General features: G+C 52.4%; 4 protein-coding genes across 4 annotated transcripts; 1 reads left to right on the forward strand and 3 right to left on the reverse strand.

Moving 5' to 3' along the window:
* Positions 1 to 3,975: 3,975 nt before the first annotated feature.
* Positions 3,976 to 5,104, reverse strand: HRG_02186 (uncharacterized protein; the record flags this gene model as incomplete). The annotated part of the gene is made up of 4 exons (XM_044860657.1): positions 3,976 to 4,002; positions 4,171 to 4,477; positions 4,531 to 5,006; positions 5,060 to 5,104. 4 exons carry the CDS (start codon positions 5,102 to 5,104, stop codon positions 3,976 to 3,978), a joined length of 855 nt encoding a protein of 284 aa, XP_044724290.1.
* Positions 5,105 to 5,506: 402 nt separating this feature from the next.
* Positions 5,507 to 7,449, forward strand: HRG_02187 (zinc finger transcription factor ace1; the record flags this gene model as incomplete). The annotated part of the gene is made up of 2 exons (XM_044860658.1): positions 5,507 to 7,303; positions 7,354 to 7,449. The coding sequence occupies 2 exons, from the start codon at positions 5,507 to 5,509 to the stop codon at positions 7,447 to 7,449; spliced, it is 1,893 nt and encodes a 630-aa protein (XP_044724291.1).
* A 3,097-nt stretch (positions 7,450 to 10,546) lies between these two features.
* Positions 10,547 to 14,517, reverse strand: HRG_02188 (ABC-2 type transporter domain-containing protein; the record flags this gene model as incomplete). The annotated part of the gene is made up of 13 exons (XM_044860659.1): positions 10,547 to 10,621; positions 10,728 to 10,863; positions 10,954 to 11,414; positions 11,480 to 12,036; positions 12,101 to 12,178; positions 12,230 to 12,542; positions 12,596 to 12,784; positions 12,839 to 12,962; positions 13,010 to 13,185; positions 13,234 to 13,653; positions 13,710 to 13,953; positions 14,012 to 14,358; positions 14,416 to 14,517. The coding sequence occupies 13 exons, from the start codon at positions 14,515 to 14,517 to the stop codon at positions 10,547 to 10,549; spliced, it is 3,222 nt and encodes a 1,073-aa protein (XP_044724292.1).
* Positions 14,518 to 16,309: 1,792 nt separating this feature from the next.
* Positions 16,310 to 18,257, reverse strand: HRG_02189 (cytochrome p450 domain-containing protein; the record flags this gene model as incomplete). The annotated part of the gene is made up of 6 exons (XM_044860660.1): positions 16,310 to 16,503; positions 16,561 to 16,595; positions 16,656 to 17,066; positions 17,149 to 17,685; positions 17,740 to 17,913; positions 17,977 to 18,257. The coding sequence occupies 6 exons, from the start codon at positions 18,255 to 18,257 to the stop codon at positions 16,310 to 16,312; spliced, it is 1,632 nt and encodes a 543-aa protein (XP_044724293.1).
* Positions 18,258 to 18,878: the final 621 nt, after the last annotated feature.

Here is an 18,878-nt window from a genome sequence, read left to right on the forward strand (position 1 = left end):
GCCTGGCAGGCCATTTGGGCCGCCGCCAACTGCGCTCGCAGTCGGCCTCACCGATACAGCATGCTTGCTGCATACATATAGCTTCAATTAATTGCAAAGGAGGATATCCCTAGGGTTCGAACCCATAGCCTTCCCTATTTGGTAGATTGACGTGACGCAAAGGGCGCCGCTGTTGCGTGGCAAGGAGGGTGCGCGGAAGTTCACCGCCTTAAAATTGGCCAGCTACAGTGCTACACGCCGGTGCATGTCGGTGATCTCACGATCTGCCTCACATTTTCGCATCGCCGGCATCATCACCACTTATATGTGAATAAAATGCCTGCTGTTCCTCTGAGTCTCTCTCGCAGTCAGCCCATATACCTGCAGTACCTCTTTCTCGTGAGAAAGGCTGCACCTGAATTTCCTCGGCCACCCGGGCATCTAATCGCTCTTCTTCTGCCTTATCCCAATCAAGGTATGCCATCATCTCTACCTTGGTCCATTGCCTCGAGCCGCAGCTCCTTGACATTTGCTTCCAGTCGAGGCACCAGTCATATTCAGTCTTGCTGTAGCGCAATGGCAAGCCCATTGCCTTTCGGTATGCCTGGTTGGTCTTGAGACTGCCGCGAGGCTGTGCTCTATACCAAGAGTCTCTTTCCTGACATACCTCTGATAGATGGCTCGTGGGTCATCATATAATAGATTCTCTGTAGTCTCTGTAGTCTCTGCAATTGCTGTAGAGACTGTAGAGACCGTAGTGACTGCAACTGTCATTTTCTCCATGACTGCTGCAGTCTGCGCAGTCTCTGGAACTGCTACCGTCTGTACAGTCTGTGCAGTCTGTGCAGTCCCTGCAATTGCTGCAGTCTCTGCAGTCTGTGCCGCCCGTGCCTCTGCCCGCTGCAGTATGTCGCTATAGCGTAAAGGACAATTGCGAGATGTCATGATGTGCCCTTGCTGGTGGCATTTGCTGCATGTAGGCGGCGCCTTTGGCCGTAGATCTGACTCTATGGCTTCAAATGCACTTGGCTCGCGCTGTGTGGATGACTGTGATATCCTTGATGCGGCGACAAGTTGGTCTAGTCGCCGACGAGGCTCTATGAGGACCTGACCAATCTCTTTGTTATCCCGTCGAAGGCGCCAATGTGTATGAAAATGTTGTAGCCGGAGGGGCAGATCTTCCACTATGAGAGACTGTAATGCGTGCGCACAAGGGAGACCGCGAGACTTGGTGAAGCTGCCTGTGCAAGATGGGGTGTTTTTCTCGTTGAGGCGCTTGTGTTGCTTTGCAACCTGTCGCAAGGCTTCGTGTGATACCCAGCCACGTACCGTGCTATATACGGTTCCAGAGAGCTCAATTGGCATCCGTATATGCTGCCTGGCTTGGTTGGCTTGTAGCTCGGCCAGTTGGTTGAGGAGAGCTTGCTTGATTGCCCTCGTTGCCTCGAAGAGGTCTAATGTTGACTTCTTAAGGTGACTCTTCAATAATGCGTGGATGCCTTCCACCCGGAAGTAGCCACATTGCCGAAGTGAGCATATTGGTCGACCCAGGCCTTGACGAGCTTTTCCTTATACGGGTCCAACCAGGTTTCCTGTATGTAGCTAACCTCCTTGACGTATCGTGGCACAAAGCGCTTCTCGAGCTCTTCAACTTGTTGATCAAATGTCTCTCATCTTTCGAGCCCACGATTGAGTGCCAATACCCAAAGAACTCAGCCCACCTCTCATCACTATTAGAGTCCTCATCGTCACGGTCGAAAGCTGGTTTGCAATAGCTAAGCACCGCCTTATTCGCATGCCAGATGCAAAGCAGAGACTTGGACGCAGGAAAGCACCGAAATTGCGTTTATGCAGGCGAGGCAGCGATCTGTCAGGATAACCGATGGCTGGCGAATGTCATATAACTCGTATATCGATTGGAGTTGGTCCAGTGCCCAGATATAGTCATTTTCGTCTTCACCACTGAGGAAGGCAAAGGCAATACAGAATGACCGCTGACAGGCATCAACGCCGATCATATCGAGCAGTGGCATCTTATATTTGTTCGTCTTGTATGTGCAGTCTAGCAGTAGTAATTCTGGGTATGCGTTGAGGTATCCTAGAGACGCTGGTGTGCGAATAAGACTGCTGTGACTCGGCCATCATGATCAAGCTGTATGCGGCTCTGGAACCCTCGTTGTCAAGCTCATTGGCAAGGGCATGCATTGTGCTCTGGCCAGCAAGGAGCTCTCGTCTGCGCTGTGCGATACAGTTATATATGTCTTGCTGTGTCGCTCCTTGGGCAGTCTGAGAGCTCTGGCGCATATATGTCCGGATATCCTTTGGTGCTATGCCAGCGCTTGAGAGGTTCCCAAATGGAGCCGCCCACGCATTAATTGAGGCAAGAAGAGACTCTCGCGAGTCGAACTGGCCCTCAGGAGGAAGGCAATCGTCAGGGAATTCAGTAAGCCCCATATTGGAATTATCTTGAAGAGCTAGCTGTAGTGCACGACAGTGAGCAGCTCTTTATACACAAAGGAAAGGAAACTCCTGCTTTGTGGACGTGGTGCAGAACCCTTGTAACCGAGGCCGCCTGCGAGGTTTAATGCAGCCTGCGTTTGAGCTTTGGCCTCAATGGGGTCCAAGCACCACGCATGCAGGCGCTCGACCTTAATATGCGGATTATAGCATCGCTTCCGCGGACAACTACTCTGAGCGCAGATGGTATGCTATATGAGGCTGGCTCTCTGTGCGACAGTTTGCCACATGCAATAGAAAAGGAGAGTACAGGTCAGGGGGCGGCCCGACTATCTTCCGCCTGGGCTTACATAACAGGCGCGGACGTCCGCGCCGACTTTAAAGGCGCGGGGGTCCGCGCCTCTATTGGCTCCCAGACTGCCTGACGAGGAAAAAAAGGCTAGCTGGCAAAAGAAACGTAGAGTCAGACCTAAAGTGCAGAGGATACAGAAAATGTCGCATGCAGAACCCACAGGGGGCAGGCAGGCTAATGTCACGCGTCGGCAGTCGATGTATGTCAGGAGGAAACCAAAGACTAATAAGCTGCTCTCGTCTCGAATCAGGCCTTTGAGAAGTGCAGTCGGTAATCTGCCGTCCAGTAATGATGCGCTGATCTTGGCATAACAATCCAGCTCGCGTATCAGGATCCTCTTGTCTCTGAGACGGCCATGCTTGACGAATGCAATGGATCTGTCTTCTAGTGAGACCTTGCTGAATTTTGGGAATGGAGGTGAACCACAGGTCAGAGGAGCTGAGGACAAACTCGAACTTTAGATGGGTGAAAGCATGACCACGCTGGGCAGGTCACGTCTGCCAAAACGACGCCGAATCGAGACTGTGCCTCCTCTCCTGGTGCGGCTGCTATTCAACGAGACTGCAATCAGTTCTCCAGCGTTGGCTAGCAGAGTGTAGTAGAGAGCGTCGGGAAAGAGGCATTCGTCAAGGGTCGAATGCGTTTCGTCTTCAGGCCAAGCCACAGAGCGAGTAAGATGCAACAGTAGCATCACTGCTGGTAACTATTTATAAATGTTGCGAATTTCTAGCTGCGGCAGAATCGTTAAAAGAGCAACCAAACATCCAGTCTTTTCGTTTTGTGTGCGTAATCCTGCCCCTGCTGGTCCCCAGTGTAGCCGTGCTGTTCATATCTTCTCTAGTATTGACTGATCAGTTTAACACTGATAGAAGCGTTTTCCTCCAAGCTCACTTTCTCTTTGATATCAATCAGACACTGAATCATTCGAAAGTTCTTAAATTTCGCTCTCGATAGTACTTTTGTCAACCTGTCTGCTGAAACCCAATCGGTAGTTGTTCAGTGGTTTAGAATCGCAACGTCCAGAGGCTTCCCGAGAAACAGTTTCATGTTTGATGCCCAGGATCGGTAAGAAACCGGGATCAAATATCACAACCAATATAATTCTCAGAGTTCAGAATCTGCTGCAGCGATGACTTCAGATCTAACAGCGTAGGCCCAAGGATTCACTTAAACCGTATAGAACCGGGTCAGTATATCATATCTCTGCCCGTATGCTAGCCCTCCGGGATTAGCTTTGGCGCATGGCTGTTGCCGATACTTATAGTTCAATGGGAACTTGGCGGGGTCTGGGCTGCTTTCAACGCCAACCAGACCTGCAACCCTCCTTCGACACATTGAATGAACCCCAAGCAAACAGTGAAGATGAATACAAGAATAGCAACCCAAAACGTGTACCACTGAACTGAGTTTCGGCGATCATTCCACCACTGGGTTAAAGTGCGTGGACTCGAGTCGTCAAAGGCCTGCTTCAGGACAACGAGTCTATCATGCCAGACGTGAAAGTTGCTGAAGCGCCGCTCGTGAGCCCTTAGGCTACCGCATCGCGCGAGGCTTGTGTCAATTTGCCTGCCCGACGCTATCTGAGCTTGAATCCAGCGCCGTGATTTGCTGTTGTTCTGGGGGAAGAGTAGGGCGAGCGTTCTGAGGGTTTCCTCCATGAAGCCGTCGGGAAACAGCGCATCCGCGAAGCTTCATAGCAAGTCAGAAGGGCGTATCAGTGGGGACAGAAACCACGGGCATACCTCTGATGAAACTCCAAAAAACCCACGCAGTGAAAGATGAAGACTGTCTGATCGTCGTCCGTCAACATCAAATGGTCAACCAAGTTGGTTGTCCACTTGATTCGCATCCCTCCGATACTGCTGAGGTTGTGAGCAGTGAAAAGCCTTTCCAGCTTCTGGTTGTCTGGCTTTAAGTGCTGCCCCGGCTGAAAAAACTGCTTTATGGCCTCTCTCAGACTGTGTTTGTCGTACCAGGACAGAGGATTCGACCCAGAAAAGCCGTACTTGTGAACACCCACCTCCACCATGGCGAGGAGGCCGGCGCACAGCTCGATGGTAGTCTCGACGCAGTTGATGTGACTGGGGGCGGCATCGGTGCCGAGAAGGGCTGCCCGGATCTCCTCTTTTGTTGAGTCGGATAGGATCTTGTTGGCAACGTCTATGAGCTCGGAATGCTTCTTGACAGAGACGTGGACACCGCCTTCCCGTAAGAAGCGCTGGCATCTTGTTGAATAGAAGTCGAAATACGAGGCCAAATCATGTTTCGGACCAAGTCTCGGTCGACAAATCCTCCAAAGGTCACTCCGCAATCCATTTTGTGTGGCGGCGGACAAGGGGTGTTTCTGCAAGGAATCATCCATGGCGGATGACTGTGGGAGCAGCTGCAAGATACCTCTCAACGACGTGGCCAGCGGCTGAGCTACATATATAACCGCATTGCCGCCTTTAGTATATGTGGAATGGCTTGCGCCCGGCCGTGTGCTGCATGTATGCTCAGCCACAGCCACCAGTTTTCGCCTTGCAGGTTGCCTCGCAGGGGTTACCACAGAAGCGAAGAGACGCGGGCGGGCAGAGGTACCGTAGACATTTTACTTCTTGGGCATCCATCCATTGGGCTCGCGGGCTTTTCCCTTGGTCAATCATCGTCTCAATGACTTCAACCACGACGGAAACTCGGAGCCGTCCTGTCCCTGCGTGTACTGCTTCAATACGCACCATGCGCTTCGTTCAGAAGCAGGACCAAAAGACTTGGCCCTATGCTTGTGACTCGGTCGGTCGGGCTCGCGGTTACTTGCATCTCGGGGTCCGCGTGGGACGGGTCGAGTGCTTCGAAGCCATCGGCCCGGCGCGCAGCATCTTCAACGACGAACTCAGCGGCAAGATTGTTGCCTATCTAAGAGACAACAGCGACCAGCTACCGGATTCTGGAAACTGCGTCGATCTATCGCTCTTCATGGTCGGCAAGTCGGCCAAGCGTTCGAAACCGATTGTCTTGTTCGTGTCCGAGGACAAGCCTGCTCGACGAGAAGCCTTCAGGTTGATAAAAGACAGTGGCATCATGAAGGACTACCAGGGCTTCGAGCTAGGAAACATGCCTCTAAAGGCCGAGTTCGAAAGCCTCCGCCCTCTGGTGCGAGAGGCATCTGCTGCCAAGGCAGCTACGACTGACGAGAACCCGACTGCCAGCGTCGCCCAATCCATCTGCTCAGCGACTAGCGAACAAGTGTCCTTGCACGTGGCGCCCAACCAGCCTGAGGACGAGGAAGAGATTATGCGATCGATGGCTCGTCGGAAGAGGAATGCGCGCCCCGAGGAGTTGGCGCCCAAGCGATGCCGTGAGCTGGGCTGCAACAAGGAGTTTAAGCGCCCGTGCGACCTGACCAAGCACGAGAAGACGCACTCTCGGCCGTGGAAATGCCCCTATGCAACCTGCAAGTATCACGAGTTTGGCTGGCCTACGGAGAAGGAGATGGTCCGGCACGTCGATGACAAGCACTTGGACTCGCCCACCATGTTTGAGTGCTTTTTCGCGCCCTGCCCGTACAAGTCGAAACGCGAGTCCAACTGCAAGCAGCACATGGAGAAGGCCCATGGCTGGCTTCGCAACCGCAACAAACCCGATGGCAAGATGCCTAGCATTTTAACCCCCCCGAGGACCGTGAGCAGGACCGTGAGAAAGACCGTGAGCTCAAATGACCAACCGGGCACTTCACCAGCCAAACGAATCGGCATTGCTGCAGGTTCCGACGGGGGTTCGGGAGCCACGAGACTGCTGATCCCGGACGAGAGCGGTGCAAATGGAGCACTGCGTCAAGCGACTGCTGGCGGACTCGTATCTTTTCAGGGGATTTTCATGTTTCTAGCCGTTTGCCATTGCCTGGACAGAGCCAGCGACGGAATATTGCAGGCTGCTGCCGACGATGATGAGGATGACGAGTGTGAGATTACGGGGTTGGCGGACTTTGAAGATTTTGAAGACGATGACATGAATGCCACCGGAAGAGGGAGTTTGTCGCCACTGTGTTCTCAGCGACATGACCCGGCATCTTCAGAGAGCCTCGACGACGCCCCCTACAGTTCATATTCATCGTCGCCTGGTCCTGCCGTCGAGCCCGGTGATTGGTTCGACGAAGTGAAGCAGAAGTCCCCGGACCCCGAGCCGCCAGTCAATACTCGAGACGTTGTTGACATTGCTCAGCACCTCGAGGTAGTCATGTCCTCACGCGCCCTTGACACAGCGCTGCTTGTCGTGGATAAAGAAACGCCGGGGACAATCGGCCTCTCCGACTATCGCTTGCGGGAACGAGCTATTCCCCTCGAAGACTGCTCCAAACATGTCGAGCCTGGCCCGAGGGACGCTGCTGTTAGGGTCGCCACGCCCGACAGGGGCGTGATACGGGGGACTCTCTCCGGCACAGTATCCTTCATCCGTCTGCCACATGTCGCCGACTTCCACGAGGTTTACACAGTCAACCTCATGTCGCCGCTGGTGCCGGGTGATTGCGGCAGCTGGGTGCGCGATGCCGACACGGGAAGGCTGTTCGGCCACATCATCGCCGGCAGTCCCTCGACTGGGCTCGCCATCGTCATGCCTGCGTGTCGCGTCTTTGCCAGTGCCCTCTCCGCCTTGGCGTCGACGAAACAGACTACGCAGCATGACTGGGTTTTGTCAGAGTCGGATATTTTCTCAACGACTGCCAATTCTTGCAGCAATTCAGCAGCATCGGCTGCCTTTCCGCACGACCAGAGATACTGGTCTTCTCCACCTTCAAGCCCTATGCTTCTCGGTCAAGGCATCACCGGCTTACTTCCTAATACGAAGCCCCTGGAAGCCACGTTGGATTGGAGTGACCCTAGCTTGGATGATATGGCTCACTACTTTCCTGCTCCTGGCCCATGGGTTCGCATGCCGCGTGTCCCGTCTCCTAATCTGAGTGTGCCCCCCTGTTACTCGCCAGAAGCCGACTACGCGGGCTCCGCCTACGGGCCCCGGCGTCTCCTACCTGTTGGCTCTGCCGGACTCCCTGACCTAAGTTCGAATTTGTCGACGGCCTCCATCGACGCCTCAGAGACGGGGTCGGGTTCCTCGTGGACGACTTATACGTCCCAATCTGCCTTGTCTGATTCGGAATCGAGGACCAGGGGCAAGCGCTCGAGAGAATTGTCCGTTGGCGCGCACCGCGCGGTGAAGCGAAATCGAGATGAGCGTTTGACATGCACCTTGTGCAAGCTACGTCAGACCGCTGTATGTCTTCAATGCCTACACTCCCTCCCTACCAGATCAAGACTAATGGCCGTAGTGTATACCCTGCGAAGGTGCCAACAAGTGCCAGAATTGCAAAGAGCGAGGTAGAACTGGAAGTTGCATCCCGTTTTACTTTTTATACCTCGTTGAAGAGGACAGCATCCGCTTGACGGGCAAGTAGTAGCATCATCTCCCGCGTCATCCGAGGCAGTATCTAATCATATTCCTAGAGGACCATCCAATCTGCCGCCAGCTCGTTGGGCCAGACGGCCGCTGGCGTGATGTCGTCATCGGCCAGCTCATACAGTACATGGATAACCTCGGCCGCGACGCCGCCGTCCGTGTCCTCCGCAGCGGCCAAGCACTATTCGATATCGACTTAGTCGCAGGACGGCGCCTTCTGGCCGACTCGAGCGCCGGCCTGCCTTCACCGTGTCCTGTCGCCGCCCTTGTTCGCCGCCAGGCCGGCTGGCACGCATGGAAGGGGGTGCTGAGTGGCTTCGGCGTTGATTCGCGGGACCCATGGAAGACACTGGCGCTCTTCAGTGTCTACTCGGCAGCCACCTACCAACTAGTCCATGTTGCAACGGGAGCGGAGCTCAAGCACGGACTGATGCTCGAGGCTACATACCTGCTGTGCCTCCTCGTAGGCCGGCAGCTCGAGTACTTTGCCTACCTGGACCTGCACCGCCAGCTGACCAGGCACCCTGTGTTGCCAAAGCGCGACATCAGTCTGCTGGGCGACGAGCTCTTGATGCTTCGACAATACGTCGGCCGGGCAAGCGTCTCCGAGTACCCCGAAAGGGCGGCCCGCATCGCTAGATATCGCGAGCTGTGCAGGAAACTATATTACTGCTACTGCCACATCCGACAATATTGCGAGAATTACCGCTTTATATATCCGAGCACCCTCAGTTTTGACACGGGTGCGTGGGCGGCATCAACTGAGGAGCTACCCCGAGTCGACTCTGAGGAGGGCTTTGCCCAGTGGATGTGTGAGGGCGGGGGTACGTCGTAGTGTCTTATTTATAACAACCCGTGGAAGTATAGCCGGGACATAGAGAGACTTTTTCATATTCAATTTTGTGGAAATAGCATGGCTATTGTTTTGATACCCATCCTGTAGGCTTTAGGGACCCCTATTTCGTAAAGCAAGCCATTCGGCATCGAAAGGGCAAGCTCGTAGAGCATAGGTATCAGCATAATTGAAGCCTACGAGCTCCGTATGATATTTTCTAGTTGAGTAGTCGAAAAGTAGAGAAATCCTCCTCGTAAAGAGGTCTGGCTGAAAGTCTCCATGTTAACGCGAGTAACAAAACCGAAACTGTCCCCGCCCGTACGAAGAGCCCACTGAAGATAGGCGTTCTTCTTGCGTTGGCATTTAAAATTGATCCTTTCGTAAGAATCACTTGGAAATTGGTGATTGTATCAGAAGACCACCCGTAGCGAGTGCCAAAGTAGGAGATACAGCCCCCTATGCTCAGACCGCTTGACACCGACCCCTGCAACCGGCCCTCCGTTACCCTAATGTTCAGCAGCGCAGATCGAGTGTGAAGCCTCCCTCAATGTTGGCGGCACCCGCATCGTTGGCATGTCCTCCGGATCTTATGGCAAACCTTCTCCATGGTCTTCCGTTGATGAAGAGGCAGAGGTCAGTTTTATGCATCCTCTTCCTTCTGAATTGACACAATGCAGGCAACTCAGATCGAGACAGTTTGTGGGATAGTTTGTGTAAGATGATAGGTTAGAATTGCGCAGTTGGAGGAACAGGAGACCAGTCCGAGAAACTGGCAGTAAGGCAACGCACTTTGTCTTGGATTGGTGCTTGGATTTCCCCGAGAATCGGAAAGTGACTCGACTGGACTCTTGCCACCTAGCTCAATGACAATCACTTCAGCAAACGGTCTTTTTCCACTGCGACCGTCAATGATTTCTCTCTGGCGGTCAGGTCCATCTCCTCTACCTACTTTTCCTCGTTGCGCCAACAACTTGTTGAGACATCAGCAGTCCTCTGTTCTTGAGGGTCATCACCGGCATCATGACTTTTGCAAGCCAATCGGTACAGGAACTAAACACGGGAGTCACCTTGTGTGCTACGCCAGCCCCAATGCACAACCCATCAATTCGAGAATCCGCCTTCATTGCAGCCAGTTCTCATTGCCATGGCCACCACCAAGATGACGTTTGCAGTCATCACTTCATCGGGTCGGCAATTTGTCAACAGAAACGCTTTCAAGCCGACAGACTGTGGGTTTGCGCACGGAGCGGTGCGAGTGGTATTTGCTTGCTAACTCTGTCTGGCGGTTTATCTGGGCCCCTGAACTTCGGACTCTCCACCCCGGCACATGGACTCTGATCAACGGGTGTTTCCTCGAAGATTGGTGAAAGGCATGAAACGGTTTATCGATATCTGGCTCCGAGGTTCTCTTGCCGCCCAATAAATCACCAGCGTGACCAGAATGTTGAAAAGGACGTACGCCATCATGAAACCCACGATCCGCCACCTGTAGTCTATCTCCATTCCCAATGAACGCAGTAGAGCGTTCGTGTCCGAGATAGGGCAATATAAGCAAATATCGCTCGCTGCTGGGTTTGCAACATAGCCTCCGGCAGCCTGCAAGTACGGTTCCAGATATTGGCCACACGTCGTGGTGGCTATAATGGCGGGCTTAACGTAAGGAATTATGCGCACCAGCTCAGCAGCAGAGCAGGTGATGTGGGTGCCCGCAAGACTTGCGACGACGAGGCCGTTGACGAAGTAGGTTAAGGGTGAGGCGCGGTACACAAAGACCCAGAACGTCGGGAGGCTGCTGGGCGACACAATTACTCTGAAAAAGAGGGATAAAGAGTCAGTATAAACGTATAAGAGGAAGAAAACCCGAGACGGGGACCTGCATCCAGAAGTGTACGACACATACCCACAGAATACAAGTGACAGCCAGAAGAAAAGGGTGGCTATCTGGACGGCTGTCTCGGCGTGTTTAATTCCCACTGCCACAGCCTGCGAAAAGGTCGTGATCCAGAGACCAAAGAGCCAAATTAGTACAAATACGAGCGCGCCTCGTTCAGAAGCGGTGAAACCGGCATCGCTATTGCGCCAAAGACCAGTCGGGTAGTACCAGCAGACGAAGACCAAGACGGATGCTAGCGTCTGGTAGGCTATCTCGACCAAAATCGTAGATATAAGGAAAGCCACCCAAGAGTACGCCTTGGATGGTCGCTCTCGTGACTCGAACAGCTCTCGAGTGGCCGTCAGGCGAGGGATGACTTGTTGATCGATAGTACTGAAGAGCTGGGTCAAGAGGAAAATGGAGAATAAGCTGTTAGTCAGTCCCTGGATGTCAAGTGTTGACTTGAAGGAAAGGCCATTCGCAAGAGACTGCAAGTTCAAGTTAGCAGAGGGTGGTCGTGGTCGTGGGATAGGCAAACCCTGGCATTGCTTACCACCCCGACACACAGGGCCATCTTGGAGTACAGATACGTCGGGTCGCGCCAGTAATTCCGGAATATACGTTTTGAAACGATTAGATTCTGTCTGGCTAGAGAAGTAGCGTATTCTGTCTGTCGAACGCTGAGCATAGTGGTATTGGTCTGCGGACTGGACTTCTTCAGCTCTTCGAGCTGGTGTATCACGTCTTGATTCTGCAAACTGGTCCTCCACTTCTGCGGCCAAGTGTAGGGCACAGAACGCGGGCCTGCTGCATCTGAGGGCGGCTTGGTTACTTGCAGCATCCACTCGGCGGGATTGCTGTCCACCTCGCATTTCGGGGCTCCTTTACTTTCCAAGTAGCTGATTATGGTTGTAGCGCCTTGACCAATGTCGCCAAAGTAGATTGTTTCGCCGCGGCTGCTTAATAGAAGAAGCTGGTCGAACATCTGAAAGATTTGGGAAGACGGCTGGTGTGCCGTGCAGAGAATTCCCTGCCCGTTTTTTGTCAGTTTGCGGAGGAGGGTGCAGATCGACCAGGCTGTCTGGCTGTCGAGACCGGATGTAGGTTCGTCTGCAAAACCGCATTTTAGACATGATGCTGGTGGACAGTGACTTCGACGGTTTGCATCGCCTACCTAGAAACAGGAAGAACTCTGGGTTGGTAACCATCTCCACAGCAATGGTTAGCCTCTTCCGTTGCTCCAGATTCAATCCTGCCATATGTCAGCTGCTGTGCCTACAACACAAGGAGCAACCATCCCTACCTTCACCAGGCACGCCAACGACAGCCTCCGCATACGCTTCCATCTCCAGCGTATGGATGATGCTATTAACATACTCCCCAACCTCCACGGCCGACTTTTCCTCGGGCTGCCTGAGCAGGGCACTAAACATCAGCGCCTCCCGCACCGTGGCTGTAGGAAGATGAATGTCCTCCTGTTGGACGTAACCCAGCTTTCGCTGGAACTTCGAATCGCATAGCTTGTCGCCGATATACACATGTCCACTTCGTGTTCCTGGCGTTGGGCGTTGGGCCAGGAGGTCGAGTAAGCTTGTCTTTCCCGCTCCAGTCACACCCTAACCCGCATATTCAGTCATACATCGCAGCAGAGCGAGTCTCGAGCGCTTACCATCAAGACTGTCAGCGTCCCAGGCTTCACCCAGCCATTTGTACTGTGAAGAATCCGGCGCTTTTCCCCCTTGACCTTGATGTCATAGTTGAGGTTGTTCCAATGAAGGGCCGGTGAGCACTGCTCGTAGCCCGTGTGGATTGGCAGGGGAGCATCGACCCGGCTCTCATTCTTTTCGTCACGATAATTCTGGTGAAATACAGGAGTTGGACCCATTTCAGAGTCATCTGACTCCGGGCTTGCCCGTGATGACCGGTTCTTGAAGACGAGGATTTCCCCTTTCGACCGTTCCGTCGGGACGTATTCGGCAGCCAAGAGGTAGACTGTGCAAAATATCGCCATCATGGCGCAAATCACGGCGAAATTTCTGAAAGTAATCAGCTAGATTTAGGACATTCGATAACAGGGCCTTACCTCCAAAGGTGGTTAGGAGTGAAGCGGTATTTGATCGCAAGATAAGACGTTCCTTGGACATTTTGCTCTCCCTCGGAAGCACCTGTGGCGGTACATGTCCTTCCTTGCAGTCCGTTGCTTTCATAGGCAGGCCCAGCAGGGATAAAAGATGAGCAAGTAAACAGGCGATCCTGGAACTGTCGACTCATCAGTTCTAGCTCTCTCTCGCAAGAGAATGGACATACCTCATTGACCATCAGACTCTCGTACGCATATGCAAGGGGATTCAACCAACGAAGCCATCTCAGCCAGCCCACCATATAGTCGACGGGTATCACAAATCCCGTATATGCTATGAATATCACGACCATGATGGAGACAGGCGCCATGGTTTGCTCCAGAGTCTTTGACAGCGAGCCAATCATGCGAAACAACATTGACATGGCCAGGAGGACGACAATATTGAAAGCATAATAAGTGAAGAAGGCAGACGCTGTCCGGCGAAGATTGGTCATGAAATAAAGTGTCGTATGAAACAGTAGGGAGGTTGCCACCTTGTTTGGGAGGTCACAGATGACCGACGCAAGACTCTCCGTAAACGGATGGTAGAATGCATATCTGTCATGTTTTTCCACGATAGGGCGCTGTGCCCACATGGTGATTATCTAGTAAATCATCAGTTTTACGACCACGTCGTGGAATCGCAGCGCTGAATACAAACCTCGAAGGCCGGAGCAAATGCAGTGATCATGAGGGAGAAGAAAAGTAGCACGGCTCGCTTGTCCATGCTAGCCGTAGACTGTCCCAGGTCGAAGAATACACTTCCCACCACCAGGGCAATGATTGTATTTGCGAATATACCAGCTACCACGGGAATATAGTTGTTTCGTAGCCTAAGAAGCCCTCTACGAATGCAAAAGAGGATTTGCAGAGAGATCGAGGTCGGGTATGTCGACGTGGGAAATCTTGGGCGCGCTCAGTGAGAATCAGGCACCAAGTCCAGGGGCGACTTCAGTAACTTACTGGTTTTGTTCCTGCCTTGCAAATCTCGTCTCGTATTTTTTGTGTATTTTCGATTGGTTCTGATTCAGTTCAGAGCTTCTGAACGTTTCAATCTCGGCGAAGAGAGCCTGCGCCTCTTTGCTTTCCTGCCACGTCTTTGCGAACTCGTCTGGTGACCTAGGAACTCTGCCCTCAAAGCCCTTGCGAACGATGCGCTCTGCTGGGTTGGTCAACGAAGTAAGGAAATCAGCGGTCGTAGCACGGCTGGGTCTCTGAAACCCCATTCTGAGAAAGTAGTCCGAAGCAGAATCCACGGGCCCGAAATATATTTGGCGTCCTTCGTACAACAATGTCACTCTGTCGAAAGTCTGTAAGACGTCAGCCTCTATATTGTCGGACCTCTTAACCAATCGTCCCCTGCCTACCGTGTATATCGCCTCAGAAGCCTGGTAAATGCTCATGAAGGCCACCAACTGTTGAGAGCTGATCGCGCTCCTCAAAAGCTTGATAAAATCGTAAGAGGTCATGCTGTCGAGACCGCGAGTACTGTTGTCCCAACATTGAAATCGAGCGCCACTAATGAAAGCCTCCGCAAGACTAGTTCTCCTCTTCTCCCCACCACTGACGCCTCGAATCATAGCATTTCCCAGCTTTGTGTCGTACGCTTTTTCGAGGTTGAATGAAGATGCAACGCTTCGGGCTACCTCAGAGATTGCAGCCCTATTAGAGGCTGGTCCCTTTCCTCTAGTCGCTGCCGCAAATGCAAGGGTTTGGCCAACGGTCAATTCAGGAAAGTGTACGTCGAGCTCAGATAAGTAGACGCACTCTCCTTTCATCGCACGGTGGACATGGTGGTACGGAACTCCTGTTCATCCATGTGAGCAGGATGATGAAGGGGCTGCCCCATCCGCGTGGGTCGGAGTGCCTTACCATCATAAGTAATGCTCGTATCTTTGTCAATGTGAAATCCGTGTGTATTCCCCGCCAAGGTTTTAAGAAAGGTTGAACACCCACTCCCCGGTCTCCCAAGAACTAAGAGCATCTCTCCGCCGCGCACTAGGCCGTCCAAGCCTTGCAGGATCTGGACCTTCTTTGGTGAGCGTCGGATGAAGCTCGTGATGATTTTCCTGGGCAGAGATACAGCATAGGAGATGACTGTGTCTTGAACGAAGTCCGATGCCATGGAGCCATGGCAAGCAAGGTTTTGGAAGGAGACACCAGGTTGTGGACTGCCATGAGGCTTGTTTTGGTCGGCAGCGGGAGGTCTCGAGCCCCTATTTCCATGGCTCTCGTCGTATGAATGCTGCATCGCGGCTTTGAGGCAGTGACGCAGAGCAACGAAATGATGTCCACAAGACAGCAAGTCATGAGCTCAACAACCGCGCTTTGACAGAGAACACCCTTTCCATAAGTAAACGGAAATTCTCCAACCCAGTTTCCCCAGCAGAACCGACTCATCTTGTAGATACGGGATTGTGTGCCGGCGACATGACCAGGATATGTTCCATCTTACATGTCGAGATACCTGGGCTGTACAAGACCTAAGCCAGCGCGGGTTTCAAGTTTACGGTGTGTAGATAAAATATAGCCCCCAAGGCGCAAGCGCTGACCAGGGTTGCATAAGACCTTGGGCAGCATCGACTTGCTCAAAGACACCGGATGTCAGCGGCAAGAAAAACGTGATATGATTGGCGCACACATGGTCGTATTGCAGATTCTGGATGTGCACGAGCACAGTGCCGTCAAGGTTGTCTTCTCTCCGATTCGGACTTTCTAAAACCAACCATGTCCTAGTGGCTGCAGGATTACCTCTAACTAACTACACAAGGTCTCTGCATGAAGAAGAGCCGCCGAAGCAGACCCCGATAGGTTGACAGCGGATCCTGCCGTGGCGTCGTCTGATCAGCTGTCCAGAGGAGCACCCAATTCCAAGAAAGCTGTGAGAATGCCTGGCAAACGAGTACACGGTTGCTGGTTGATCGATCTGTTAAGAAAATAAACTATGAAGCGTGAGGCATGCGGACGTCAATGACGATGTTTTTGTGGACGAGTGGCTCCCAAACGCCCCATTGAGCTTGAGCATCGGGGTCGAATAGTCGTAGCAAAAGCAATCTTCATACCTACACGTACCCATGGATCTCAACGATCAATGTCAAATCTGGATGTCTTGAATTGTACATAGAATCCCCCAAAACCAATATGGCTACTGTTTAGCGGAGCCGTGGCCTTCAAAAAATGTCTAAATATTGAGTACAAAATATTGAGAATTTGAATCAGAGTCTAATTTCGCAGTCCCGGATGAGATTCAGTCTCGACGAATTACGCAAGCTTCCTCCTCCTAATTCGGAATGGAATCGCCTGTTGCAACTGTCCAACACCCAATCCAAATCTGAAAGGGTCCAATCTGATCGCGTCGCCCAGAATTTCCACGTCATATTGGTGCACGAAGAGGGCGCAGCTGAAGAGAACCACGCTTTTGGCCAAGAACCTCCCAGGACATATGGAGTGCCCACCTTGGCACATATCGATTAGCCGGAGGAAGTGAACTATGCAGCCGAGAGTAAACTCACCACCGTAGGGAAACCACGACCCTTCAGTGCCCTCCCTTGAAAAATACGGCTCCCCGTGTCGATTCTGCTCAGCACTCGGTGACCTCTTCCTCAACGCTGGTAAGATGGGTCCGCTTGATGCATCAGCCGGGTCGATTATGAATCTGTCAGCCCAAAATGACTCGATTGGGTGTAAACCATCTTTGGTGTTCCAGAAGCTGTGGTCCATCTGGGCAATATTCGAATTGAGGAGGCCAATATGGCCCTTGGGCAGCCGCCACTTCCCTAGCGGAACGTCCACGTGCGGCGAACTGACCATGAAGTAAGTGTTGACGTAAACACGAAGTATCTCCGCATAGATCGATGATAGAAGCGGGATTTGCGAGAGTTCTCGAGGGTCCAAGTCTAGGAGTGAGCGTTGGCCGAGAGTCTCCGCAATGAGTAATCGCACACGCTTTAGGAGGTTTGGATCCTTGCATATATGCATTGTCGCAAGCATCGCGACAGGGATTGTGTTACCCACCGCACTATTATGCGAGGATCAGTTTTGGCTCTTGTAACAATAAGTACAGCCCAGTCCGAGGGAAGGGGAGGTGTTTCAATTCTTACCCCCAGACCAAACCAATGTCTGTCGAAGCAAGAACATTATCGTCATGGTGTTGCACCTGCAGCAACACCTTCTGTCGATGCCTAATCAACTCTGATCCCCAAAAGGGATCGCCATCGCCATCCTCACTGATGTCGGATTCCTGGAAGCGTTGTCTCGCGTATTGATACCAATGCTTCAATTGGCCCTTCAGTCGCTCCCGCAGCCTGTACGGCTCGGGCATCAAAAACCCCGGGATAGCTCGGGCGAACCACGGAACGAAATTGTCGAACTTCCAAATATTTTCGACGAAGCTGGGGTTGAGATGAAGCAGGGTGGGTCCAAAGATGGCCTCGATCAGTGAAGCAGCTGGGACACGTTGGAATAAGGACTCAATATTGCTCTCCTCGGTCCACTCGTCGCCCCAGTGCATTGCCACCACCCTCTTCTCGAGGGATTGCTTGAAACGCTCTACGGTTGGACTCAGACCAGGTCCGCTGAGCGCCCGCAAATATGGATGATGGGTAATGTGATCGACACGGTCTTGCGGTTGAACATGGCTATGTGAATACGGTTTGGGGAGCGGGCCGGAGTCATCAGCTCGGTAGACTGACAGTGCTGATTCCGGGAGACCAAAGAAATATTTGAGCACGTATATGTAGATGCTGATGGGACTAGACAGGCTCCGTTGTTTCCATATCTTCTTGACGGTTTCGCGGTCCTGGAAGAGGTACATGTCCATTCCAAGACAGGTTATCTTGGCTGCCGACAGTTTCCCGTCAAAAGAACTACAAGAACGTCGATTGCTCAGTAGTGAACACTCAATTTTGAAGAACCATAAATTCACTTACGTGGCTTGGCTTAGAAATGCCTTGGTGTTCCACACAAGGGAAATGATACTCCCAACGTACGGAATGAGGGATGGGTATTTCGGCGGAAGTTGCCCAGTATCTGTCTTCCAATGGGCTTTGTGGTACCTATATTTCTCAACTTGGTACTTGGCGGCCAGTAGCAAGCAAGTAAAGACAGACACCGCCAAGATGGCAGTTGGCTCTTCACAGAAGGAAAGTAAACTTGAGTATGGGAGGGCGTGTAGGCCCGCTGCTCGACCGGGAGGTGTAGGTGTAGACATTGTGATATGACTCCGGCGATTCAATATGAGGAGAAACAGAAGCCCTTTGAGCTGTGAAGAAATAAGTTGAAGCGTCTATCTACGTAAAAAGTGGTTCGGATGGCTCGAAGAGAGCGCATCTAAATATATATATATGTATATGTATATACGTGAAATAAGCTGTGCTTAGGTTCTAGCGAGCGTTCTTGCCCTGTACACAGGCTTGGAAATCGATCGTACAATCGATTTGATCGAATCGATTAATCGAATCGATTTCGATTTCGATCGATCGATTAGAAGTCCTGCTCGATCGATATCGTATCGATCCAACCTCCAATCGATCGATTTGATCGTCGTTCGCCATGTCCATACAAGGTGTCCAGGGTAGGCTGCGTAGGTTGGATGCGTGACGATGCTGCCGCCCGACGCGTCTGCCAAACACCCTGGCAAACGACCGGGGGTCCCAGGCAGCCAGTCATATCTATCTTGTTGCCGCGCGTCGCGTGTCGACAAAAGTAAATTGATCTCTCCGTCTCTTGCGTTTGCAAGTCCTCCCCGTTCAACGGAATCAGTACGCGTCGCAACCAGGAATTATTTCGGGCCTCAGCCTGTCCGAGTAGACTTCATACAGATTCGACCTTA

The sequence above is a fragment of the Hirsutella rhossiliensis genome (genome assembly GCF_020360975.1).
Source record: "Hirsutella rhossiliensis strain HR02 chromosome Unknown scaffold00002, whole genome shotgun sequence".
Taxonomy (NCBI): domain Eukaryota; kingdom Fungi; phylum Ascomycota; class Sordariomycetes; order Hypocreales; family Ophiocordycipitaceae; genus Hirsutella; species Hirsutella rhossiliensis.